The sequence below is a fragment of the Pygocentrus nattereri genome, chromosome 17 (genome assembly GCF_015220715.1).
Source record: "Pygocentrus nattereri isolate fPygNat1 chromosome 17, fPygNat1.pri, whole genome shotgun sequence".
In the NCBI taxonomy this organism is placed as follows: Eukaryota; Metazoa; Chordata; class Actinopteri; order Characiformes; family Serrasalmidae; genus Pygocentrus; species Pygocentrus nattereri.
Genome location: NC_051227.1, coordinates 10000861 through 10028070, shown reverse-complemented (window position 1 = coordinate 10028070; position 27210 = coordinate 10000861). Strand labels below are relative to the sequence as shown.

General features: G+C 41.1%; 1 protein-coding gene across 3 annotated transcripts; it reads left to right on the top strand.

Moving 5' to 3' along the window:
* The first annotated feature begins 9191 nt into the window (after nt 1–9191).
* Nucleotides 9192–18263, top strand: LOC108413393 (probable E3 ubiquitin-protein ligase MID2). 3 transcript variants are annotated; one of them, XM_017685879.2, is made up of 5 exons: nt 9274–9411; nt 10192–10605; nt 12984–13025; nt 14016–14246; nt 17410–18263. In XM_017685879.2, exons 2-5 carry the CDS (start codon nt 10218–10220, stop codon nt 17949–17951), a joined length of 1203 nt encoding a protein of 400 aa, XP_017541368.1. In that variant the 5' UTR covers nt 9274–9411; nt 10192–10217; the 3' UTR covers nt 17952–18263. The 3 variants fall into 3 exon arrangements, with proteins under 3 accessions (XP_037402255.1, XP_017541368.1, XP_017541369.1); XM_017685880.2 differs by lacking the exon at nt 9274–9411 and adding an exon at nt 9995–10053; XM_037546358.1 differs by lacking the exon at nt 10192–10605 and having other exon boundaries at nt 9192–9411.
* Nucleotides 18264–27210: the final 8947 nt, after the last annotated feature.

Below are 27210 nucleotides of genomic sequence, written 5' to 3'. Positions count from 1 at the left end.
CTTCACCTTCCTGTGTAAAATGATCAAACTATTAGTTGCTCTGGATAAGAGTATCAGCCAAATGCCGTAAATCTAATCATATCAGGCCTCATATGCTGTCATATCCAACTTGGGGGAGGGTCTCTGGTGCGACTCACTCTGCAAAGTATCGTAAATTAGTAGTGCTACTTAGCTACTCCCCCATCCCTGTCAGTTCTTTTTTTGATGGTGCAGATCATGCCCTTATAAAGCAAAGGCGTCTTTATTTACCCCTGTAATGAAATATGTGGCTGGTGCAAGTTCAGGAATGTATGACAAAAGTTAACTACAACGCCAATTACAAAAACGTTGGGACGTTGTAAATAAAAACAGGATGCAATGATTTGCAAATCTCATAGACCCATATTTTATTCACAATAGAACATAGAACACATATCAGTTGTTGATATTTTCAAAAACATTAACTCATTTAGAACTTGATGGCAGCAACATATCTAAAAAAAGTTGGGACGGGGTAACAAAAGAAAAAGAAAGTAGTACTAATAAAAAACATGGCATGCCCACTCCAGGTAAGGGGAAAGGACTTGCCCCAGGTGGAGGAGTTTAAGAATCTCAGGTTCTTGTTGATGAGTGATCATGACATCGGCTGCAGGCTGTGACTGGCGGCGGCAGTAATACAGTCACTGGACCGGACTGTAGTGGTGAAGAGGGAGCTGAGCCATAAGGTGAAGCTCTCTGGTTATTGGTCTACATCCTAAACCTTACCTGTGGTCATGAGCTGTGGGTAATGCTTGAAAGAATGAGACAACGGATACAAGCCGTGGAAATGGGCTTTCTTCGCAGGGTGGAGTTCTATTTACAAATAACACTAATATTAATAACTTATGCTCATGGTAATCCAGGGCAGAAATGGAAGTATTTATTTTACATGCACATTGGTATAAACTACAACTATTCCATCCAACTACTATACGAAGCAATATACGATACAATATACGAAGCACAGCTAGTGCAGAATCACATTTTTTGTGCGTTAATGATTGAAATGCTAAAGTATTTATAAAGTTTTTATCAGATTTTACAGCTGAGTTCAACTTAGTTCACAATAATTTAATAAACTGGCAGTAAACAGTAATTTGGCCTTCAGTTTGAAGTATTTTCGTCTTTACTCTTTTAAAGAGGTGGTATGTTCTCATACAGCTGGAGTTACTGCCTGCCAACGTTGCAAGGATCCAAAAACATGAATAACACCAAAGCTGGTTTTGAAAAATCTCTGTTCAAGGGCGTCATGCGAAGTGCACCCTGCAATGATAACAATGCAGCAAGCATGTCATGCCGTGCTTTTCTGCTTTTCTGAATAGATTAAGAAAAAAAAACACAAGAAAGCAAAACAAACCACTGGCAAAACATGCAGTGAAAAAAATGTTTTAGTGAATTGGGAAGAATGTGGACTTTTTTTTACTTAAAGTGTTTTTTTGGCAATTTGCCTTGTTTGGGGTGGGGGGTCATATGGATTTACTTGTTTTCATGGTAGCATGTGCTCACTGCTCATGAAGACATCTTGTATTTTCTAAAAAAACAATATAATTACCCTTATACCATTACAATGGGGAAATTTCTGTCCGTGCAGCAAAACACTTACAAACACATTCGGGGCAATGAGAAAACTTGCCGAGAGCAGTTGGGGGTTAGCTGCTTTGCTTAAAGACACTTCGGTCACACACTGTCGGGTCAGGAGATCAAACCGGAGATCTTCCAGTCACAAGGCTGGCTCCCTAACCTCCAGCCCATGACTGCCTCCAAGGCCAACCAGTTCTGCACAGGTCTTGCTATCTAACTGGGTAGACATGGCCTCCTGAGGCCAACTCATGGCCTACCTATTCTAAACCCTCAGAAATAAAGGTACTAAACTACCTCTTTTCACTTGGATGTTCCTTCAAGGATACATCTCAGTACCCTTAGTGAGACCATAACTGAACCATAATCCACTGAAATGATCTGTTCTATGATGGACTGACTCCACACACCCCGCCTCACCTCCAGTCTTGTATTCTACTGCTCTGTTTTGAAACATTTGATTATGAAAAGGTGCAAATATCAACTTTTCACCTGGAAAAACTGATTTTGCACATCTGAAGAGCTGCAGGTCTCACTTGCCTCAGTTAAGGTCAATGTACATGATTCCACAATAAGACAGACATTGGCCGAAAATGGCGTTGAGGCACAAATCACTGCCAACCAAAAAGAACACAAAAGCTCATCTTGCATTGGTCAAAAAAACATCCAGATGGTGGAACATTTTGGAAGCCATGGATTCTGCTATATCTGGCATAAAGCTAACGCTGCAATCCACCATAAGAACATCATACTAACAGTGAAACATGGTGGTGGTAGTGTGATGGTCAGAGTCTGCTTTGCTTGTCCAGGACCTGGATGACAATGCCCACCAATTGTTGGGTTTATGATGTCTTCAGTTTCCACCTTCAGACTAAGATTGTTTGTGTTTAAATTCATTAAATAGAGTTAAACGAAAAAATGTACCTGCACAGAACCTTCATTTCTAACTAATTATACCACCAGGGTCTGCAAAATAAGACTGTGTTATTGACCTTAGGAAAGTCCTGAAAGTGTTAAGTAGTATGAGTTCTCCCAGTGTCACAATCTGCGTTCACACTACATTTTAGATTCAGGCTATGTTGAGTACATCTACCTACAAATACAAATACTTGAACAAACCTCAAATAGACTAATAACACTTCAGATTATTATCCACGTAGGAGATTCATTCAGCTGTTAAAGCACTTAGTGTCAGTTTGCATTCCTGCAGTTTCCTCTGTGTTCATTCCAGTGTTATGACTTGCTGCCATTTAAACTGAGTCATTCAACAGACTAAAATCTTGTTCTGTAATTTTTGATTGAAGTGTAGCAACTTTCGCCACTGTCTGATGTTTGATTGCATCAGGCAGGAACAATTTATACTAACCAACAGCATGTTTTCCCTCCGGCTTTCACTACCCTGACCAGTCATCCAGAGATGACACTCATTATCACCTGCAGTGCTGAACATGTGTGTTGGCAGACAACCTCCTTTCTTCTCCTCAATTTTTACTCTCTCATTTTCACTTTCAGTTTTGGGCCAGTGGTAAATCATTTTATTTCAGTTTGTTTATGCTGGCGGCCCATGCTCATGTTCACAGGAGTGAGGTTTTTCAAATATCTGGCCGTGTTTACACTGTTTTCTAAAGTTTTCTGCCACGCTTCGAGGCTGTGAGGCGGGTCAACTAACGATGGCACACACACAGTCCATCTGCTGTGTGTGTTAGGTTGTTAGTTATACTTGTACATGGATTTATGTAAAAGATAACCCAACTTCTTTTTTTTCTATAGAAGTCCTATCTCCTTGTCTATGAAAACGTAAGGAAAGCAAGAGCTGTTGATGGATGGATGCAAAAAAAGCCTAGTCGGCGCTTCACTCGTCTACATTTTAAAAAGGTAAAGAAAATACATATCAACACTCTATTGCATGAATTATTACTTGATAAAATAAAGGTTTTAATGTGTTGTTCTTATTTAAAATTGCTTATATAATGGAAATATTTGAAAAATAAGTGGTGTACCCTATTTCCACAATTAAATAGTAAAATGCACATATTATATTACTGCCTTTTAGTAAAATTCAGATAAAACAATTGCAATAGAGGGTAAAACTCAAGCTTTCAACACAAAATTAATCGTGTTTCAGAAACTAGAGAAAATCAAAATGTTGTAGAACATTTTTTGGTAAAATCGGTTAATTTTTTTAAAAATTTGGCTTCTCTAAATTTCAAAAAGAATATTTTCCACGCTTCAATCCACCAATCAAATCCTCGAATTATTTCCCTGTCCGAGTGGTCTGTTTTACTTGGACAAATGTCAAGCTAGGAAAGAAAATGCATTCGGACTTCCGATTCATGGTGACTTTAATGAAATATGGTCTGCTTATTAAACATAGTTCCCTGTGTTTTTTGGAGAGTGTAAAACAAATAGCACCAAAAAGTCATTTTTCAGGTGTTGATTTTGTTCAGTTACTCTCATTGGCTGTCTGAGAAAAGTGGGTGAGGTAGTAGGTGTGGCCATTGTGAAGATTAGTATTAAGGGACTGTACATGGCTGAGCTTTTTAAATCATGAGAAAGCCAAGCCCATGATGACAGGAACCCAAAGTCTGCATTTATGCCTGGGTGTCTTGCCCTCTCTGGCCATAGCGGCATCAGCGAGTAATCAAGCCAAAATCCACTCATTATCATGATGTTATATCTCTGTTTTAGGCTTCATAACTCAAAAACCTTTAAATGTACAGACAAGATGCATGTATCCTTATAATCAGCAGAAGTCACCAGCTAGAGTGGTTTCTTGAGGTGCAGACAAGTGTCTCAAGTAAAAACCTCAAATGCTGCTATGATATTTCGGTTTCGATTCGCCATAATCTCCATTAACATTGCTTCTCCTTGCCAAGTGTAGTGAGATATCCAGAGCACTAATCAAATAATTTTTAAAAATTAGGGATATTCTTAAAAATCAGTCCCCTGGGCCCCAATGATGGCCGTGAGAGCCTGCAGGAATATGGGGCCTGAACTCCAAGCCCAGAAGAAACGGTGAAAAGGAAGTGGGGAGAAGAAGAAACCCACAAGGGAGTCATCTGGGTTCAAGGAATGGGCACATGCAGGAATATCACAAGTGTTATTTACTTCAAACTACTTGGGGCAGCTTGGATACTCCACTCTAATTCATCCCAAAGGTGTTCTATCGGGTTGAGATCAGGACTCTGTGCAGGCCAGTCGAGTTCTTCCACACCAAACTGGCTCATCCATATCTTTATGGACCTGCTCTGTGCATTGGTGTGCAGTCATGTTGGAGCAGGAAGGTGCCGTCCCCAAACTGTTCCCATAAAGTTGGGAGCATGACATTGTCAAAAATCTCTTGGTGCCCACACCATAATCCCCCCTTCACCAAACTTTACACTCGGCACAATGCAGTCAGGCAAGTACAGTCTCCTGGCAACCGCCAAACTGTTCTTGAGCTGATCTGAAGTCCACATGAAGTTTGGAGGTCTGTAGTGACTCTGCAGAAAGTTGGTGACCTCTGTGCACTATGCCCCTCAGCATCCGCTGACCCCACTCTGTCATTTTACGTAGCCGACCACTTCGTGGCTGAGTTGCTGTCGTTCCCAATCACTTCCACTTTGTTATAATCCCACTGACAGTTGACTGTGGAATATTTAGTAGTGAGGAAATTTCACGACTGGATTGCACAGGTGGTGTCCGATTACGGTACCATGCTGGAATTCACTGAGCATATGAGAGCGACCCATTCTTTCACTAATGTCTGTAGAAGCAGTCTGCAGGCCTAGGGGCTTGGCTTTATACACCTGTGGCCCTGGAAGTGACTGAAACACCTGATTTCAATGATTTGGATGGGTGACTGAATACTTTTGGAAAAATACAGTGTATGTTAAAAATTTGTGTCGCTCCTAAATACTTACAAAAAATCCATAGTTATTGGATTATATATCCAATATAATATAATTTATATAAGTTACTATATGAAATTGTTATGTAAGACTTTCAAAGTCCTAAGCACAATTTCTTGTGTATGTAGTACATTTTTGGTCACCACCTGACTTTTTTGTCATGGTGCATTTCTTTCACAGCACTCAAGCATGCAATTATACCCATCCCATATTCCTAAACAGGTGTTGAAACATGTGTCTGCAATTCAATGAAAAAAACAGATCTTAGGGAAGCCAACTGATCAAATGATACATGACTTATATACACACGGGAGCATTGTTAAGGAATCCTGCCTGGCCTCTCAAGCAAGCTTCAACAGATCATAATTGCAGTGTTCTGAGTTTGATGTAACATGAAATGTAAGAGCTAGAAGTAAGACGGGAAAAGGTTCACTTGAACAATTCCGCAAAAAATAAACAGACATCAATGTTTGAAAATTTTGTTGTGGCAGCTACATGAACAGACACACATAGATGTCTATTTTCCAGACACCGTGGCCTAATTCCATCATCTTCTGTGTGATCGCAGCTAAAAGCAAGACTTTCAAATAAAAGCTGCTGTTTTGATTAATAAAAAAAGAAGGAGAGGAAAGTGTTTTTCCATAAGTGGGGGAAAATCAAGATCAGGAACTTGAAGCAATTCTTGGCCTTCTATTATTTTTTTCTAATAAAATCTAAGGTTGCATGTTGATATGAGCAGATATGGTCTCTTCTGAAAGAGGATCCATCTGTACTCTGTACCAAACCATTACTGGGATGGTACCCCTTTTATTACTGGGGTGGTACCTTCAAGGGAATGTCTTCACTACCTTTAGTTAGGGAACATAATTGTACCGTATTCCGGAAACCGCACTACGCCTCGTCCTACGAAAAATCCACATGCAAATGAGATCATATTAAACACCTGCAGCAAGTGAAGCTCTATTTGGCTGCCAAAAGAATCAAACACAAAGAAATTACGACTGAATCATCCTTTTACAGACATTAAAGAAGAGCACGGCCAGGCCCACAGTGTGCAAATGGTAAAACTCACTGCTAATCCTCGTATAAGAATCTGCAAATCTGCTCCATGGCTTGTCTCCAGGCTTTTTATGTTGCTATTCTGTCTTAAAGATATTAAGATGTGATTGTTAAGGTACAAACTTTCTCATTTTCTTGGAAAAATGCATGCTCAGTTGGGTTTGTTGTGCTTTGGGTTATACTCTTGCTGCACGTTGAAGTTCCTCCCAATAAGATCGGATACATTGCTCTGTAAATTGTTTCAGAATACATCTAAATTCATTCTGCTTCTCCCATCATAAGATGGAAGCATTACATCATCAATAAAGATAAGGGAGCCTGTTCTGGATGCCGCCAATGCTATGCAAGTCATGACACTACCACCACCATGCTTCACTGATGAGCTTGCTTGATTTAGATCATGAGCTGATTCTTTCTTTCTCCACACTTTGGCCTTCCTATCATTTTGGTAGAGGGTAATATTGGTCTCCTCAGTCCATAAAACTTTTATGGCGTGTGTTTGTAATTTTTTGTGAATTCTTGCTGCTGATGAGTGGTTTGCATCTTGTGGTACGGCCTTCATATTTCTGCCCTCAAGGTTTTTACTGCTGCCCTGTTGAGGTTATAGGTGATGTCACTGACTGCTGTTTTTTTATTTATTTATTCACACTTAATTTCATCACACTTATATGAGCTTCTTCGACATCCCATTAAAAATCATTGCCATTAATTTGTAGTTGGCCCCATTTGCGGATATAACAGCATTGCACATAATAGTCTTAGGCTTGTCTGCAGCTATTTGGCCATTGAAGCCCATTTCATGAAGCGCCTGCTGTACAGTTCTTGTTAGACAAAAGACAAAATTCTCTAGTGGGCTAAAACACAGAGGATAGGCATGTTTACACTTAAACACTTGCTTGGTGGCTTTGAGGCTTCCATTTCACAATAATAGTGCTCACAGTTGAGCGGGCCAAAAATTTCACAAACAGACTGAAAGTTGGCAACCTATGTCAGTGCCGTGTTATGTAAGTCATTGAGATCTTCAGTACAACCCATTCTACTACCTATGTTTGTCCATAGAGACTGCATGGTGCTTGATTTTATACACCTTTGTAGCTAAAACACCTGAACTCGATAATTAGGATTAGGCAACTTTTTGGCCATATATTTTACTGTTCTTTGTCTTTGATTGTAGTTTTTTAAATTGAAGAGGAATCATGCTTTGACAGAGGTCCCACATTCAAATTCAAATGTTATTGTTTCAAACATGCAAAGTGTGGACCAGTACTTCATCATACGTCTATTGTCATCTATCACACTTTTACAAAAATGACATGCTTTGTTGATTTTCATGACAAGTCATTTACAGAGAATGCACTTGTGAATGCACATTACTTATTATTTGCTGAATTTAACATATTGGGAAAAAAATAAAACATTAAATGTGGCCTGTGCAAAAGTACGGGCACGTTTTATGGTTTCCCAAATTAAATTTACAAAAACCATGCCACATTTAAGTGTGCTCTCTGTTGATGTGATGTGATTCTGTATTAACGTATGTAGAAAATCAAAATGAAAAAAGTTTGTATGTAATACAAACTAAATTAAAAAATTGTCCTCAATATCAGCAGTTAAGTGTCCCCACAATGTTACACACTTTCATGTTTTCAGCATTTTGGGGACATTTGATCCCCATAAAGAGACACATGCACACACTCACACTCACATAGGACAAAGCTCATGCTAAAGGGATGAGATACGCACTGCTTACTGCCATAACCGCATGCTTCGCGCATGGTTCCCATGGCGCTTGTCTGTGCAGCCCATTTACGATGGAAAGCTCCAATATTCCCACGTTTATCACAATCCGGTTCCTCCTGTTTGTGCCCGTTGACGAGAGAAGAGGCCTGTGCTTTCTGATGGTTCCTAGTGTGAAAAGCCGAGAGCCGCTGGTCACTGAAGTAAACCATAAACCTTAATTATTAAGCTAGTTCAAAACTTTAGCTTTTCATTTTCGTCCACATGAAAAACAAACAGTAAATTGTCCAGCAGTGTCCGTTCCAGTGGCTTCCGCTGCTCTTCAGTGTCTGCTGGCTTTAGGTTTGTGGTTTTTGGAGTTAATGTTTGACACAGTGAGACCCTCTCCAGAACCAGCGTGATTGATCTTGTGCTGGAAAAGAGGGTTAGAGTCCATGTGGGGGCAGAACAGTGGCCAGAGTCAAAATAAAATGTGGGCTACGCTGTTAGAAATAAAGATTCTGTGCAGCTGCATTTCTCATTCATCGAGGTACAAACAGTGATGTTCCCTCAAAGGTTCTAGAGTGGTTTTAAGGTCTGATTGTGAAGCTTAAATCAGTTTCTCCAGGTGAAAAGTTGGTATTTGTTCCTTTTCATAACCGAATGTTTTAAAACAGAACCGTAGAATAAAAGCCTGGAGGCGAGGCGGGGTGTGTGTCTCTCTCCTTCTTTATCTCTCTCTCTCTCTCTCTCTCTCTCTCTCTCTCTCTCTCTCTCTTTCACTGTCTCTCTTTCCCTCTTCCTTTTTTGTTCTTTCTATTTCTCTAATTTCTCTCTCTCTCTCTCTCTCTCTCTCTCTCTCTCTCTCTCTCTCTCTCTTATTATCTCTCTCTCTCACTCTCACTTTCTCTCCCTCCCCCCCTCCTTTACTAGACCCTTGAGAAGAGGTCTGTGGTAGTCATGGCAACCTCAAGCTTTGAGAGGCTGTTGGAAGCTTCCTCTGTCGTCGTCTCCCCAGTCGATCCTCCTCTCTGTCCTTCTTCTGCCGGCATTCCGTCCACCCTCTTCTCTTCCTCGTCTGCATGGATCTGTTACAGAGCCTGGAGGGAAGCAGAGGAGAGGAGGATGTGGACGTTGGTGGACGGAGCGTGTGAGTTTCACCCACTGTGGGCTTCTGTCTTTGCTAGCCGCTCTGCAGGCCTCACGCTAAAGAGATGGAGCCGCTACCCGCGCACAGCCGTGTTTCTCCGTCGTTTTGGGGGTTTTCTTTGATCTAAACGCCCAGCTGTGCTGAAGAGAACAACCTGACTGAGGTCTGAAATAGCAGCATTACAGGCTCAAAGGGCAATTCCACCAATATTTCCAAATTTATGCATATTTAACTTGTTGAATTGTGAAATACTGCACTTTTGAGTCACAGTGGTGGTGATAGGAACCAGACATCCTATTACCAAGTTAATGCTTCTAAAACGCCCTTACAGAAAGCTAGATATAAAACCTCTTGGGTGGTGGGTCACTCTCAGCACTGCAGTATTACTGACGTGGTGGTGGTGTGTTACTGTGTGTTGCGCTGGTCTGAGTGGATCAGATTCAGCAGTGCTGCTGGAGTTTTTAAACACCTCAGTGGTGCTGCTGGACTGAGAATAGCCATCCAGCCAAAAACATCCAGCCAACAGCGTCATGTGTGCAGCGTCCTGTGACCACTGATGAAAGATTAGAGGATGACCAACACAAACTGTGCAGCAACAGATGACTCGTCTCTGACTTTACATCTACAAGGTGGACCCACAAGGTAGGAGTGTCTAATAGAGTGGACAGTGAGTGGACACAGTGGTTAAAAGCTCTAGCGGCACTGCTGTGTCTGAATGTCTTTTGACCAGGGTGCCTAAACTTTTGCACACGGTATGATAACAAGCCTTTCTGTGTGCAGGAGTGTGTGTGTGCACTAATAAACCAATGAGGGGAGGACGACCTGACCGCAATCCCCCGAAAGGAGCCCCCCAGTCTGAGGATGAAAAGGAAGAACAGGATGACATCGCCTCGTCCTTGTGCCCCTTGTGTGGGCGTGGCTTCGACATGCCCCTCCTCCTGCCCTGCTCTCACACGTTATGTGGGCGGTGCTTAACAGATGGGGCGAGGGTGGACAAACATAGATCTACTGTAAAGGGTGTGTCCTTTGCCTCTAGACCAATCTGTGTGGTCCTTTGTCCACGTTGTTGCCATGGCGTTGAATTGCCCTGCTTTGACTGGTCATCTGCAACTAGATGCTTGCCCATTGACCCTACAGTGACCATTGATCCTGAATGTACTGGAGGGACATGGGAGGTTCCAGAGGAAGATGAAGGTGAGGATATGATATGATTTGATTCATGTTTTAAAAATTATATCAGATTTTTTCCCAAAATGTCTGCATAATTAAAAGCTTTAGATGTGTAAGATGTGTAAGAGCTTGATGGCAAGGTAGCTCAACCACTGGGCTGGGGACCACATGTGGGCCAGGAAGCACCCCTTGATGGTTCTTGGGCCTTCACCAAGAGTCTTCCACTGCCCTGTCGCATCTCCACATAGATTAATAGGTAATAATAAAATACTCCTCCTTTACAGTAAAGTAAAGCTCTGCTGATCCTTCAACACCGTTTAACAGTAAATGGTCTTAAACGCTGGAGTTAATGTAGAACTGCTGATTCACCCTTTAACCCTGAAGATCAGCGCAGACTGCTGGTCACCAAAGCAACACAGACAACAGTCTCGCCCAGCTGGTAGCCACGAAATGGCAAAGAGAGAGATTTAAGACGAACATCGATAATTTGGAGATGAATGGACTTATTAGTGTTTATAATCAGTCCAGCTGGTTTCCTGATACGTTAAACCTGCAATGAGTAACTGAAACACTAAAAAGTCGTGATGCTTAAGTCAGATTCTCATTTGAATTTTCCCGTTCCACCTTAAATGGTGTACAATTTACATTCTGTTTACATTTCAATTTACATCCCTCAGGTGCCATTTAAGGTGGAACAGGAAAATTCAAACAAAACGCTGATGAATGAGAAGCGACTTCAGCCTCATAAAAGTCAAAAATTAAAAGACATTTTACAAGAAACTGATCTACTTTAGTGGAAAGGTTTCCTGCTGGAGATGTGAGAAAAGCAGCTGTAGCTGAGCTGTTTATATTATAGTTTTTAGCCTGTACTACAACATCAGCACATACTGAGACGTATTTACAGCCAAGATGGAAAAATGGCATTAAATGTCGTGGCTCCCAAGCTGGTTTGATGTTGGTGAAAGGATTGGGTTGTGACGCCTGGCCTAAACTGAAACTTTGAATTCCCCTTTCAGGCCCAGTTGCACCAGCTTGAACAGATTTCAGCCTGATGAGCAGTTTCATATCATAGACTTAATAAATGTATGCAAGCTGTTTAACTGACATGCACATTCACATCCTCCACTAATTGCGCTGTGTTGACCTCTGAAATTCAGGGCTTCATATAGTGCCGGCGAAGGAAATTGTAGGTGCTATGCCTTCTATCTCCAACTGCCCTAGGGTCAAAGAGCGCAGAGATCCGTCGAAAAACTAAATGCTTTCAGACTGTAAGCAACATTAAGTCAAGCCTCGCAGAAACGTTTTGGGTGACTATTGACTTCTAGTGTTTGTTAGGAAAATTAGCCTCTTAGCTCCAGTTCTAAACGAAAGGAGCAAAATTTGAACACCAAACTTGTCTTGGCTGATGAAGTAAATCTGGGCTAAAGTGAAAAAAGGTATAAATTTGATTGATTTGATTTTCTGGCTGATTCCTTTAATGTCCCATAAATGGATGAACTGGACAATATTTTGCCATCAAAAATTCATTATTGAAATTAGAATTAAAAATTGGTATGATATTGGATTTAATTTACTTTTTTTGCTTACTTATGCTTATATATATATGTATATATATATCACTGTTGTTGGATCTCTAAAATGGTAACTTTACAGGACAAGGAAAAAACAGTTACTTTTAATGTAAGTCAATGTAACCAGACATCTTTCCAAATCATTTTGGGCCAGTTCGTTTAGTCCATTCATCATGAAACTTACACACAATGTAAAGAGGAACAGGCATTTTCAAATTCATTGATAATCACCGGTCAGGCGTAACATTCTGACCACCTCCTTGTTTCTACGCTCATTGTCCACTTTATCAGCTCCACTTACTGTATAGGTGCACTTTGTAGTTCTCAAAGTAGTCAGTGTGGCTGCTGGACTGAGAATAGTCCACCAACCAAAGATATCCAGCCAACAGTGTCCTGTGGGCAGCGTCCTGTGACCACTGATGAAGAACTAGAGGACGACCAGCACAAGCTGTGCAGCAGCAGATGAGCTGTCGTCTCTGACTCTACATCTACAAGGTGGACCGACAAGGTAGGAGTGTCTAACAGAGTGGACAGTGAGTGGGCACTGTGTTTAAAAACTCCAGCAACACTACTGTGTCTGATCCGCTCGTACCAGCACAACACAGCCTCTCTAGCGCTGACAGCTAAAAACAAGCCCTCTCCAGTCCTCGATAAACCCACCGCTCCACCCATACTCAGGCTCTTCAAAATAAAAGTCCTCGTATTAATGAACCTAAAACAGCCCAACATGAACATTGCTTCGGCTTCTTCTCCAGTTTAGCAGCTTTATTTCTGAGTGCAGAGGATTTCATAATCAGTAATTCCATCTGTTTCCTCCTTCCTTCCCTCTAGATGTGGATCTTTCTGACGAAGAGATGGAACGGTCCGTATCAGGTAAAAAAACAAAGAGAGATACCCGGGAAAGCCTGTTTCTGTTTATTTTGGAGGAATCTCATCATCATAAGGAAGTATTTCATAATAATGACTCGCTGAGTTAGTATCTCAAATTAATGAGAACAAACACTTATAACCATTTATAACCATAACCAATCGTAAGCCGCACTTTGGAGATACTAAGCCACAACTGTGAGAGTCATAATCATGGATTAGGACACGGTAAGTCATTGTTATGAAATACTAAGTCATAATAATGAGATAATAGTTCATAATTCTAATGTAGTAAATCATTCAAAGTTAATAGTTAATCATTATAAAGTGGTAAGTCATAATACTGAGATAATAGTTAATAATTTAGCTGTGATAAGTCATAATTATGAGATAATAGTTCATTATGTTGAAGTAAGTCATAGTTAAGATATAATATTCAATCATAATGATGTAAGTCATAATTATGAGATTATAGTTAATTATGACGCAATAAGTCATAATTATGAAAAGTTATGTATGATGCAGTAAGTCATAATGCTGATAATAGTTAATAATTATGCTGTAGTAAGTCACAATTATAAGAGAATAATATGTCAAATTATTAAAAATAAATTGTTATGACTTTCAGATGCTAACTCAGAATTATTAGGTATTAAGTCATACTTAGGTCATACTCATGAGAAGGAAAGTCATTATTATGAAATATGATCATAGATAATATGAGAGTCATATGAGATTATATTTAATAATCATGATATAGTAAGCCATAATTATGAGATAGTAGTTAATAATTATGATGTGGTAAGTCCCAATAATGAGATTTACATAGTAATTATGAGATAGGAAGTTATATTTATGACATATCATATTATAGTCATAAATAATAAGTCATAATTATGAGATACTCAGTCGGTAATCTCAGAATTATGAGATGCAAGATCATAATTATGGGAACAAAGTGAAAATCTACTCACTTTTAATCTCTGAACTCCTCAGGTTTAATCTTTACCTTAGACTCCTCCTCCGCTGCCCCGCCCCTTTACCTCACAAGCTCCGCCCTCACTGCGACCTTCAAAGGAGAGTCTAGTCCAGAGGGTAACTATGGCAACCGGTGCAGGTGTCGTGACCCGTGTGCCACCCTCCCTCAGGTGTGCAGCAATGTGTCCATCCACAGAGGCCAGTACTACTGGGAAGTTGATGTGTGCAACAGCGCCCTCTATAGGATTGGTAGGAAACACACACTGCAAAAAACATGTTATTTTATACAGTAAATTACTGACAAGTAGGTACATCGCATTCACTGAATAACAGTATAAAGAGTCAATAGCCGTTAACTCCACATTCAGATGCAGCACCAGATTATTGTGATGTAGCTGCTGTACACAAATAAAATGCAGTAATATATTATTAAAATATATTATTAAAATGCCTTATATTTTTATTCCATCACTGTGATGGGAATTCCACTCAGTATTCAGTAGTTTACTGTAAATGTACATATAAAAAACTGAGTTTTGAGTTTACCATATGTATATATATATTCAGTTTTGACATAATTTGAAAATGCCTATTGCTCTTTAAATTGCATTTAAATTTCATGATGAATGGACCATAAGAACCATGAATGGACCATGTCCCAAAATGACTTTCTGGTTCCATTGACTTCCATTAAAAGTAGAGCAGGTTTTTTCCTTCTCCTGTAAAGTTGTCAGTTTGGAGACACAAAGTTTTCTCCTGACAAAGGCAAATATATAATTATGTCTGACATATAGTCTGATAAATTGGCCGGAGTTCAGCAGGATGTTTGCTGCCACCCAGTGGCTGCTCCAGGGTCTACAGCATGCACTTTACATTGACGTGATCACAGTTCAAAGACCATAGTTGGACATGAGAATGACCAACACAAACAGCGGCAGATGAGCCACTGTCTCTGACTGTACATCTACAAGGTGGAGCAACATGGTAGGAGCATCTAATAGAGTGGACAGTTCTCTCTGTGACACGTTCTTTAGAGAGCTAAATTGATAGAGTGTGTTAAATATTGGTCCCGTGCTATTATTGTGTCTAATAACTGTGTAGTTACACATCAATAACAGATGTAACAACACTGTAACTACCACTGATTTATGCTATGCTACAGATGGATTACAGAGGTACAGCCTGAGTAATTAAACGTGTGTATTAACTTCAGTTTTGCCTCATTTTTCATTGCCTCAATTATTATATTCGTTGCGATACACTACAGATCAGAAGCCTGTTTTGCACAATATTAGTCATATTTTACATAATTACTGTGGAATAACTGTGTTGTAACGAGGTAACCTACTCACATCACATTAATTACCTGTCTATAATTATCACTCTGTAATAGCATTGTACCTATATCACAACTGAAGTTGATACTCTTGTGTAATTACATAAGGTGTACGTCTATAGTCCATCTGCGTTGCACATGTTGTTCACATGTAATTACAGTTATTAGAGCCATGTAATATAAAGTGGGACCTAAATATTTTATTTTAGAAACTGAAAAATAACTATATATATATATATGTACAGTGGGGCAAAAAAGTATTTAGTCAGCCACTGATTGTGCAAGTTCTCCTACTTAGAAACATGAGAGAGGTCTGTAATTTTCATCATAGGTTCACTTCAACTATGAGAGACAAAATGAGAAAAAAAAATCCAGGGAATCTCATTGTAGGATTTTTAAAGAATTTATTTGTAAATTATGGTGGAAAATAAGTATTTGGTCAATAACAAAAGTTCAACTCAATACTTTGTAACATAACCTTTGTTGGCAATGACAGAGGTCAAACGTTTCCTGCAAGTCTTCACCAGGTTTGCACACTGTAACTGGTATTTTGGCCCATTCCTCCTGCAGATCTCCTCTAGAGCAGTGATGTTTTGGGGCTGTCGCTGGGCAACACGGACTTTCAACTCCCTCCACAAATTTTCTATGGGGTTGAGGTCTGGAGACTGGCTAGGCCACTCCAGGACCTTGAAATGCTTGTTACGGAGCCACTCCTTCGTTGCCCGAGCGGTGTGTTTGGGATCATTGTCATGCTGGAAGACCCAGCCACGTTCCATCTTCAATGCTCTCACTGATGGAAGGAGGTTTTGGCTTAAAATCTCACGATACACGGCCCCGTTCATTCTTCCTTTAACACGGATCAGTCGTCCTGTCCCCTTTCCAAAAAAACAGCCCCAAAGCCTGATGTTTCCACCTCCGTGCTTCACAGTAGGTATGGATGCAACTCAGCATTCTTCTTCATCCAAACACGGCGAGTTTAGTTTTTACCAAAAAGTTCTATTTTGGTTTCATCTGACCACATGATATTCTCCCAATCCTCTTCTGGATCATCCATATGCTCTCTGGCAAACTTCAGATGGGCCTGGACATGTACTGGCTTATGCAGGGGGACACGCCTGACACTGCAGGATTTGAGTCCCTCTTGGCGTCGTGTGTTACTGATGGTAGCCTTTGTTACTTTGGTCCCAGCTCTCTGCAGGTCATTCATCAGGTCCCTCTGTGTAGTTCTGGGATTTTTGTTCACCGTTCTCATGATCATGTTAACCCCACGGGATGAGATCTAGCGTGGGCCCCAGATCGAGGGAGATTATCAATGGTCTTGTATGTCTTCCATTTTCTTACAATTGCTCCCACAGTTGATTTATTCAAACCAACCTGCTTGCCTATTGTAGATTGACTCTTCCCAGCCTGGTGCAGGTCTACAATTTTCTTCCTCGTGTCCTTCGACAGTTCTTTGGTCTTGGATTTTTTTCTCATATTGTCTCTCATAGTTGAAGTGAACCTATGATGAAAATTACAGACCTCTCTCATCTTTAGGTAGGAGAAGTAGGAGAACTTGCACAATCAGTAGCCCCACTGTATATATATATATTGTAGTTGTGATTGATCATTTCTGATAAATTGGCCAGTATACTTGCAGGATGTTTGCTGCCACCCAGTGGCTGTTTTAGGTACTACAGCATGCACTTTACATTGATGTGGTCACAGACCAACACAAACTGTGCAGCAGCACATGAGCTACTGTCTCTGACCTTACGTCTACAAGGTGGACCAACAAGGTATGAGTGTCTAATAGAGTGGACAGTGAGGTATGCAATCAATTCACAGTTTGGATCGGGTGTGAAAGCAAACCAACGAAAATGAGCCTGTCCACCGAACTAGCCCAGAATTTGTCCAGTGTGCAGACTCAAGTCTTCGAGACGAGTGTGAAAATGGCCAGAGTTACAACTTTGTGCAAGAGAGTCTCAGAGGGTCAAACCAAGCATGACCACTATAACAAATTCCTGAATCCGTTTTTGTCTAGTAGGGGGGAATTCTGCTAGACCCTAACCCTAACCACACCGATTCTTTTCACAGGTGTAAGCTCACTGGCTGGTGATCGGGCTTGGTGGTTTGAGAGGTGTGGCCCTGCGTTCCATGCTGTTTTTGATGGACAGCATGAGCTCCTCCCTTCTGTCCCCCCTCAGCTGAAGACGGTGGGCGTGTTCCTAAATGTGGGTGGGTCTTCCCTTACCTTCCACAACCCTTTAACTCAAGAGCTTCTCGCTGCAATCCCCTCCCGCTTCACGCCTCCCCTTTGCCCTGCCATTCAGCTGGGCCATGGCAGGCTGAAGCTCCGCCCAGGCCTTCCACCTCCAAACCACGTCTTCTTGAGCTGTGGCTCGGCCTACCGGGGTCCAGGAGGGGCAGGAGGGGGCCGATGGAGACAGGACGTTGCTTTCGGATCTGTGAGAACCGTGATTCAGAAGTTTGAAGAGATGGCAACGTCGGAGTCGGACTCGGGTCTGACGTCCAGTTACAGCTCCAGCTCCACACTGGCCTCCCTGCCCGAGCCAAGCACAGGCCCCCTGCCGGACAAGAACAGTAGACCACTGAGGACAGCAAAATGCCCGGATTAGGAACTTTGCAGTTTAGCCTATAGGACATACACAAGCTCCCCATTGGTCAGAGCTTCAGGAAATGGATTGAAGACCTTACATGTTAAAATAACTACCAACATAATCAGGAACTGACAAAGAAATCAACTTTTTTTCCTTCTGGACGGGCTGTGAATCCTTGCCAGAGACTAACCAGGTTCCAGGTGGTTGTTAGGAATGGAAAACAGCAGCAGTAGCTTTACGCCATAAAGTCACTGTACAAGTAATCCATACGAGCTTAGATACACGTTCATCTGCCAGAAGCTTCAAATAAAACATATGAAATGTGATTTACAAGCTTGTGTTTTTTTGTGACTCGCCGATAGCTCAGCGCTAACATACTACTAAAACACCATAGAGGTGCTAGCAGTAATTAGCATTTTTGTAAAGGTGTTCTTTTAAATTTATGACCCCAAAAAGTGAATAATACTAAGGATTTGCATGTTGGTGTTCATCCATGAACACAAATTGTCTGAGTTACAGTGACCATCAGCCAACTGTGTTTCGCACACTGTGGAGTTAGACCTCCGCATTTAACCCATCAGTGCAGCGAAACACCCACATACATGCACACTAGTGAACACACACACACACTAGGGGGCAGTGAGCACACTTGCCTGGAGTGGTGGGCAGCCCTATCCGCAGCGCCCGGGGAGCAGTTGGGGGTTAGGTGTCTTGTTCAATGGCAAGTCTTGCCTTCCGCTCACAGGGCCAGTTCCCTAACCTCCAGCCCCCGACTGCCCCAGAGCATTGCGTTTAAGGCCCAGCGTGGTATTTTAATTGTTTAACTGTCAAATGTTAAAATTTTAGCCAACTATTTCATGCATTTTGATGACCTTCCAAAAAATGAGGGTTTTATTGTTTCCATTTCGTCAGTTTACTTTATTCCATGTAGCCATATGGACATCGCCCCAAGCCAGCAGTGACCGCCTCTTGGGATTAGCTTTAAATGTAGATAAGCTAAAGATCGACACCAGTGATGGTCAGTTAGGCCTCAACTTTAAACATGTTATGAAAGATTAGCTGAAAAAACAAAATGCAAAGTAAATATGTGTAAACAAGTCTGCAGCTGACCTGCAAAAACAAACACTTAGCTTGATGCTTATGCTGAGACACAATATAGACGCTAATGGAAGTTAGCATTATGCTAGCAGAGTTAAATAGATAAAGCAGAGCCACTAATGAAGAAACGTTTTCATGTACGAAGCTGAACAGCTGGATACATTTTATGATTTTGTGACAAAATAAAAGTTTGCATAGACTGTTTGCTAGTGCTAATGACAGCCTACAGCATAGAACCTAAACCATAGAAAACCTAGCATAGAACCAGCATGGCTGGTCATCAGCACAACCATTTGTTTGGATGAATTTTGGATGCTGGACAGCAGAAATGGGAACAGTTAATCCTGGTCAACAGCAAAACAAGCACATGTTGGTTTCTGGTCAACTATCATGACCATGCTGGGTAACCAGCTAAACCAGCACCAGTTTAGCATAATTCAAGCTGTTCTTGACTGTTTTAACTTTAATGATTTTGACCAGATATTAATGTTTCATTTTGCTGATTTTGAGAGAAACTCTAGAGAAACACTAGCGAACTTGTCAGATAGCATCCTTGCTAGGTCTGCTGTCATGGTAACGGGTACAATAGGTAGATTAAATAAACAATGGGAGGGATTTATTGTGAATCAGTATTTAAAGTTGTGTTCCATTCATATTCAAATCAACAGGTCATGGTTTGTAACTGTATGTGACCTCGACATGTTAGCATGGCACAAAGGGACAGTTAGCTGCTAACTGGCGTGATGGTCAGCATGACAGCCGCACCTCAGTGGGAAAGTTGTGCACATGAACATCTGCTTTAATTAGTAATTAAGTTGTAAAATAGTAAATAGAAATTGTAAAGCAGGGAATTTGACCACAGCTGGAATGTAAAGTTTTGTTTCTTACTTTCACTTTAGACTTTAAAGTTCACATGTGTTTTGTAGTCTGACTCAAATACTGTCTGATGCAGTTTGGACAACAGTAAATGGATGGGAATTTAACATGTTTTGTTATTTAACGCATTTGCGCAGTCTGAGTAACTGTGATACAGAAGGTACTACTGGCTCTTAAATTATGTATTTAAATACAGAAATGTGATGTATAAGAATTGCATGAATCCTACAAGCACTTCTAATTTAAAGGCTGTTTAAATCATTCCGGTTTATTTAAGTTTTAACCTTTGGGCTCAAATATTTTTGGTTCAAGGGTTTTGAGTATGAAGCAGAATCGCTGTGCTGGGCCTTTACAGCACCTTTTCATTTAAGCCAGTCACCCAAAACCACCATTTACCTGGACTGTTTCTCGGTCAAAAGGCAGGCAAATGCATTTTGGGGGTTGGGAGGGGGACCACGCTGCTTTTGCAGGGAGGGTCCTGAATTTTGCGCTATGGCAGTGAATGAGAGACCTGCGGTTTTATGGGGGCTTCACCCCACACTGCCCTCTGTTGGGTAATTACAGTTTCAGCTCTAATGGAATCAAAGGAATACTTCAGTCGAAAAATGCTAATGCGGCTGACAATGACCACTGGCAGGGACTTATTAGCATGACCATCGTATACACAATGTCCGAGGAACTCGGCACAGTGGGGGGAAAGTTTTAGAGCTTTTTGTTTTCTGTAGAGAACCAGCGCCAGCTGAGCAGCTGCGCTTACATGGTCAGAACAAATTAGAGTAGACATGAAGCTTCTATAGGAGCGTGAGCACAAAAGAGCGGGACTGTCCAATGTTTGTCTTCCCCAGTGTAGGGAAATAGTGATTAGGGACCACTCCTGTTCCCTATAATAGTGTTCTAGTGCTCAAATGTAGGGGACAGTGATTAGGGACCATTCCTGTTCCCTATAATAGTGTTCTAGTCCTCAAATGTAGGGGACAGTGATTAGGGACCATTCCTGTTCCCTATAATAGTGTTCTAGTCCTCAAATGTAGGGGACAGTGATTAGGGACCATTCCTGTTCCCTATAATAGTGTTCTAGTGCTCAAATGTAGGGAACAGTGATTAGGGACCATTCCTGTTCCCTATAATAGTGTTCTAGTCCTCAAATGTAGGGGGCAGTGATTAGGGACCATTCCTGTTCCCTATAATAGTGTTCTAGTGCTCAAATGTAGGGGATAGTGATTAGGGACCATTCCTGTTCCCTATAATAGTGTTCTAGTGCTCAAATGTAGGGAACAGTGATTAGGGACCATTCCTGTTCCCTATAATAGTGTTCTAGTGCTCAAATGTAGGGAACAGTGATTAGGGACCATTCCTGTTCCCTATAATAGTGTTCTAGTGCTCAAATGTAGGGAACAGTGATTAGGGACCATTCCTGTTCCCTATAATAGTGTTCTAGTGCTCAAATGTAGGGAACAGTGATTAGGGACCATTCCTGTTCCCTATAATAGTGTTCTAGTGCTCAAATGTAGGGGACAGTGATTAGGGACCATTCCTGTTCCCTATAATAGTGTTCTAGTGCTCAAATGTAGGGGACAGTGATTAGGGACCATTCCTGTTCCCTATAATAGTGTTCTAGTGCTCAAATGTAGGGGACAGTGATTAGGGACCATTCCTGTTCCCTATAATAGTGTTCTAGTGCTCAAATGTAGGGGACAGTGATTAGGGACCCTTCCTGTTCCCTATAATAGTGTTCTAGTGCTCAAATGTAGGGAACAGTGATTAGGGACCATTCCTGTTCCCTATAATAGTGTTCTAGTGCTCAAATGTAGGGGACAGTGATTAGGGACCCTTCCTGTTCCCTATAATAGTGTTCTAGTGCTCAAATGTAGGGGACAGTGATTAGGGACCATTCCTGTTCCCTATAATAGTGTTCTAGTGCTCAAATGTAGGGAATAGTGATTAGGGTCTCTATATAGAGCTCCTGCTTTTCCAACGTGGGGAGCGATTATGATGAGGTCATTGCTTCTTCACTGTAATAGTGCTCTAGTGCTCCAATGTGGAACAGTGATTAGGGACCATTTACAACACACAGTGAGTCACACATTACTGCACTGAGCTGCCAACACACTGTTCATCAGGGTTTCACAGAGTTAGTCAGGAAAAGTGATTCAGCTCAATGGTGAATTTCTCTCTCTCTCTCTCTCTCTCTCTCTCTCTCTCTCTCTCTCTCTGTCTTTCTCTCTCTGTCTCACTTTCTCTCTCTCTCTCTCTCTCTCTCTCTCTCTTTCTCTATCTCTCTTTCTCTCTGTCTCACTTTCTCTCTCTCTCTCTCTCTCTCTCTCTCTCTCTCTGTCTCTCTCTCTCTCTCTCTCTCACTGTATGCATTTCTTTGTCTTTGTCCTTTTTGTTTGCATGTTTTGGAAAGACCACTCCATTCTTTCTTTGGACCACCCAGCGGTTGTGTTAGCTGTTAGTTGAAAATGTCATACCGTTAAAATAGGCATCGATCACTCGTCCCACCGCTCACCGTACGAAAACACGGCGGATCAGCCGTGAGTTGGGGTTGGAGGGGGCCAACTTTGTCCAGCAGGCCTCTCTTTGGGAGCCATCGCGGACCAATTAAAAACAAACGTGGAAGTCATTTTCTCCTGTAAACACAAACTTTCAGGAGGAGTGTGGAGCGAGCGAGAGACCTAGTGAGTGAGAAGGAGAGCCAGAGTGAGGGAGGCAGAGAGCATCACGCGAATGCCAGGTCTCCAGGCTTCATTTCGGTGCGTAAGCCGCTGAGGCCTGGCGACAGGTCTGCGCATTGTTCCCTTGTTCCTTCCTGCGTCTCATGCGGTGGAGCCATGTCCAAATATGCTCTAAACCAGTGCTGGATGGAGAGGCAAAGCCAGAAGTGTTTGAAGTTGCAACCGCCGCATGTGTAAACAATTAACAATTATTTTATGACGCGCCTTCATTTTTCACAGCCACACTCCAAGGAAACTTATCATAAGCCCTTAATGGAGCGCACGCACACTTACTCACCGCACCGCCGACGCCGTCCGAGGCAGCGAGTGAGTGTGTGACTCGATGTCTGGACTCGATAAACACTCCACCGGCGCTGGTTGCAGTGCAGGATGTGTCTATTTACCGCTTTCCCCACCATTTCCAAACAGCCAGCTAGGACACCATGCTCTGTTTACGCCACAAATGAGTGAGGACCAGGATGAACAGAGGGATAGAAGCTTCCTCTGGACCAAAACAAATCGAGCTCCAGAAACTGTGCTGGGTTCCTCCAAAAGCATGGTTACGTGGCGCTGAAGCGAATTCTGCATAATAATGACACCATTTACATTCACCTTCATTTTAATCACCTTTCATTTATCAAGTGCCGGCACTGAAAACGTGAGAATAGGCCCTTTTTAAGGAGAAGGTGCAGATGTTCCACTATTGTTTTTCAGACAACCTCAGAAATACAGGCGATCGTATCACTTCAGCTCACCAGAGGAAGGTGTGTCACTTTATCTTTGTCAAAGTTGCCAAGATTGAAAGTAAAGGATGTGTCCAGAATCGTTGGAGAACCAAACGCGCAACAATGTGGAAGTCCAGACTAAATAAAGATTAGACTTTATTAGTTCCACCACGGGGAAACTTCATCTCCGCATTTAACCCATCCGTGCAGTGAAACACCACATACACACTAGTGCACACACACTAGGGGGACAGTGAGCATCCTTGCCCAGAGCCCTATCCACAGCAACCTTCTGGTCGTAAGGCTGGCTCCCTGTCCTCCAGCCCATGACTGCCCCAAGGTTGTAAACTATGAAGAAAACTTCCTTCACAGCTATTAGAGCACAATAACATCAGCTAACATCTACAGAGTGATAAATCGATGGATAGGTGAAAATAACTATAACCAAAACACTAGATAAGCCGTATAACCTTCAATCCCTGAGACAGCACTGCAAGAGAAACTGCTGTACTACTGTGTCAAATATAGCCACATTTGCTCTGAAGTATTTTGGAAAACTGTCATCGTTTATAGCAGTCCACAGTTGCATCAAGAAAGGCAGCTTTAAATTCTATTACACAAGGAGAAAGCCGTGCATCAATTCTATGCAGAAACACCGATAAGTTCTCTGGGCCCAAGCTCATCTCAGATGATCTGAAAGACAGTGGAAAAGTGTGCTGTGGTCAGATGAGTCCATACCTCTACTTATTTGCTTTCTTCACAGCGAAAGGTGCAAAAGCCAAAATCTGTCAGGGGTTGGGGGTGAATCAGTGCTCACAGGATTGGTAACTTGCATATGTGTGAAGGTTCCATAGATGTGGAGACAAATATTGGGATATTAGAGAGACATATCATTCCCGGGAAGTCCATGGTTGTTTCAGCAAGACAATTCCTAGGCCTTCTGCTGCAAAAGTGTGGCTTCATAGATCAGTGGTAGCCAGTAACTGAGTAAATGAGTAACTGAGTAAATGTAATTAGTTTCTGTACTTAAGTATTTTTTGGTGTATCTGTACTGAAGTTTCTCCGTTCTGGGCGACTTTTTCCTTTCACTCCACTACATTTCAGAGTCTAATATCCGACTTTTTCCTCCTACATTTTGAGAAATCTGTCGTTCCTTTTGGTTTCTGTGTGTATGAAAACGTAACATGTCAAAACGAAAGAAGCGCAAAGCCAGAGCACCTCTGGCTTAAACTTGGAACTAAGTTGTAAATAAATCTGAAACTGAAACTTTGCTTGTGTGTAAAAAGTGATTTCAGAGCCACTCGGTTCTCCCTGATGGAAACTGTTTACCTTCAGTGTTTTGTGCTTCTGATCATTTTAATAGACGTCAGCGTCACTAATTAATGACGTTCTATTAAAAGACTGGTTTACCAAGAGAGACGCTGGAGGACTTTCACCTGAAATGAGTTCATGAAGCCAGTCTGGTTATAAAAATGTTAACAGGACATCAGAGCCAGAATTACTCTTTTAGTACTTTTACTTTATACTTAAGTACATTTGAAGGTAAATACTTTAGTACTTTTACTCAAGTGGAGGTCTAAAGGGAGAAACTTCTACTTTTAGTGATATTTAACTTGGGGGTCTCAACTTTAACTCCAGTACATGGTTTGTGTACTTCGTCCACCACTGTCATAGATACAAAGCGTGTGCACTTGACTGACCTTCCTGAAGTCCAAATCAGTCTCTTATTAAAAAATATATGGCACATCATGAAGAGGAGAATCATACAACAACAATCACAAATTGTCCTGTATCAAGCAAGAATGGACATAAATTCCACTTTCAAAATTGCAATGATTAGTATCCTCAGTCCCCAAATGATTAAAAAGTGTAATTAAAGGAAAAGTGGTGTAAGACAGCGGTAAACATTCCTCTGTCCTAACTTTTTAAAAATATGTTGCAAGCATCAAAATTTTCTTTGTACTTCTGCCAGTTCAAACCTTCCAGAGAACTGACACATCAAATGTCCCAACTTTTCTGGAAATTAGGTTTATACTTGAGGGAACCAGACATAGTAGCATAGCAAAAGAGGCTTAAAAGGATATGCTGGATGTTACACAGTGCTGGCCTCAAACTGACCTGCTCAGTAACCTCAAATAGACCTTACTGGGGTCTGACACTGCCATACTGATGTCTACACATCTGGCTGTAGCCACTTTAATGCCCATTAAATTTGCCCATGTTTATAGTTAACAGTGAAACAGTGCCAGAAACCACACAACTCAACAGTTTGAGGCAAGTGGTGATTCGGGCATGCAGTTAGCTAATTACACTAATTATGCTAATTAATTATACATTGATTACTTGTTGACTACATTAGCCGAGTAGCTCCAGGTTATAACTAATGTTAAAATGTCCTAGCAGTGGCAACTCACTAATGTGACTGTCTTTATTTCCTTAGCATCCTATTTGTATGAACCGGAATGTGTTTAGCCTTTCAGTTTATTTAATCTCAGATTTGAGTATGTGAGTACATCAGTAATATACTTTATAGAACACAGTGTTTTAATATTTTTCCAATATTTTAACAATTTTGCAACGTGACAGCCCCCAAAATGTCATGTATTTGATGGAAATACAGCAAAAATATACTTTTCTGTATGTTTCTTAAAGTGTGTTTTCAAAGTAGGACATTTTAAATTGTTACTCTAGTATGTATTAGTATATTGCTGCTGTTGGAAGAAAACATGATATCTTCATTTTTTTTGTTTGGTTTTTCAATTTTTTACATAATTTGCTCTTTACCATGTGTGTAAATTTCAAGATGGATGGGCCAAGAGAAGTGGACAGAAACCACTTGGAAAAATTCTGGTTCCATTGACTTACATTAAAAGTAAAGTATGTTTTTTCCTTCTACTGTAAAGTTACCTTTTTGGAGATACAAGGTTTTGTTCTGACAACAGAAATATTTAAGTATGTACTGTATATTTGAGTACGTAGTATTAGCATTGCTTTATAAACTGGTATCAACTGTATTTATGTAGACATACACTTTTTAAAGTCTGCTTTAGTTATATATAACAATAATAGTTATATAACAGCAATATAACTACCAATCAAATGTGGGACCGGAACACCCAGGAATATCCACTTAAAATGGCTCAAATCAAGCTTAAGCAAACTTCATGGCATTATAAGTGGTTCCAATTTAAAACAGAAATGCACTGGAACATCTATGTCAACATCATTTTAATTTAATTTAAGTATATAAGCTGAGCGTAGTTGTTGCTAACAATACATTTAAGTTATGCTTCATTATGTTTTATAAAAGACTTAAATACATTTTCTTTGTTGAATGTGTTTAAGTGCATATAATGATACTGAAATCTTTTTCAAAAATGTTAGGACACTATGCAAATATTTTCAAATTTTTGATTGATATAGGATTTCAGCTGCTCGACAGTTGCTCGGCGTCTCCTTTGTTGTATTTTCCATTTCATAATGCACCAATTGTTTTCAGTGGGTGACCGGTCTGAACTGCAGGGGGGCCAGCTCAGCACCTGGTCTCTTTTACTACTAAGCCATGCTGTTGTAATACACGACGAATGTGGTTTGCGTCTTGTTCAAACAAGAAAGGCCTTCCCTGAAAAAGATGTCATCTAGATGGCAGCATATGTAGCTCCAGAGCCTGTATACATCATACAGCATTAATGGTGCCTTCACAGATGTACACGCCAGCCATGCACTATTGCCCCCCTTATACCATCACAGATGCTGCCTTTTGAACAGTGATCTGATAACAAGCTGGATGGTCCCTCCATAATTTCTCTCCATGGCATCCATGATTTCCAAAAAGAATTTCAAGTTTCAATTCATCAGTCCACA

Excerpts from the sequence above, each read along its gene's own strand:
- LOC108413393 (XM_017685879.2), top strand. The coding sequence starts at position 10,218 with ATGAGGGGAGGACGACCTGACCGCAATCCCCCGAAAGGAGCCCCCCAG. Across the intron at positions 10,606-12,983 it reads GGTTCCAGAGGAAGATGAAG|ATGTGGATCTTTCTGACGAA; the intron begins GTGAGGATATGA and ends CCTTCCCTCTAG. Across the intron at positions 14,247-17,409 it reads CAGCGCCCTCTATAGGATTG|GTGTAAGCTCACTGGCTGGT; the intron begins GTAGGAAACACA and ends TTCTTTTCACAG.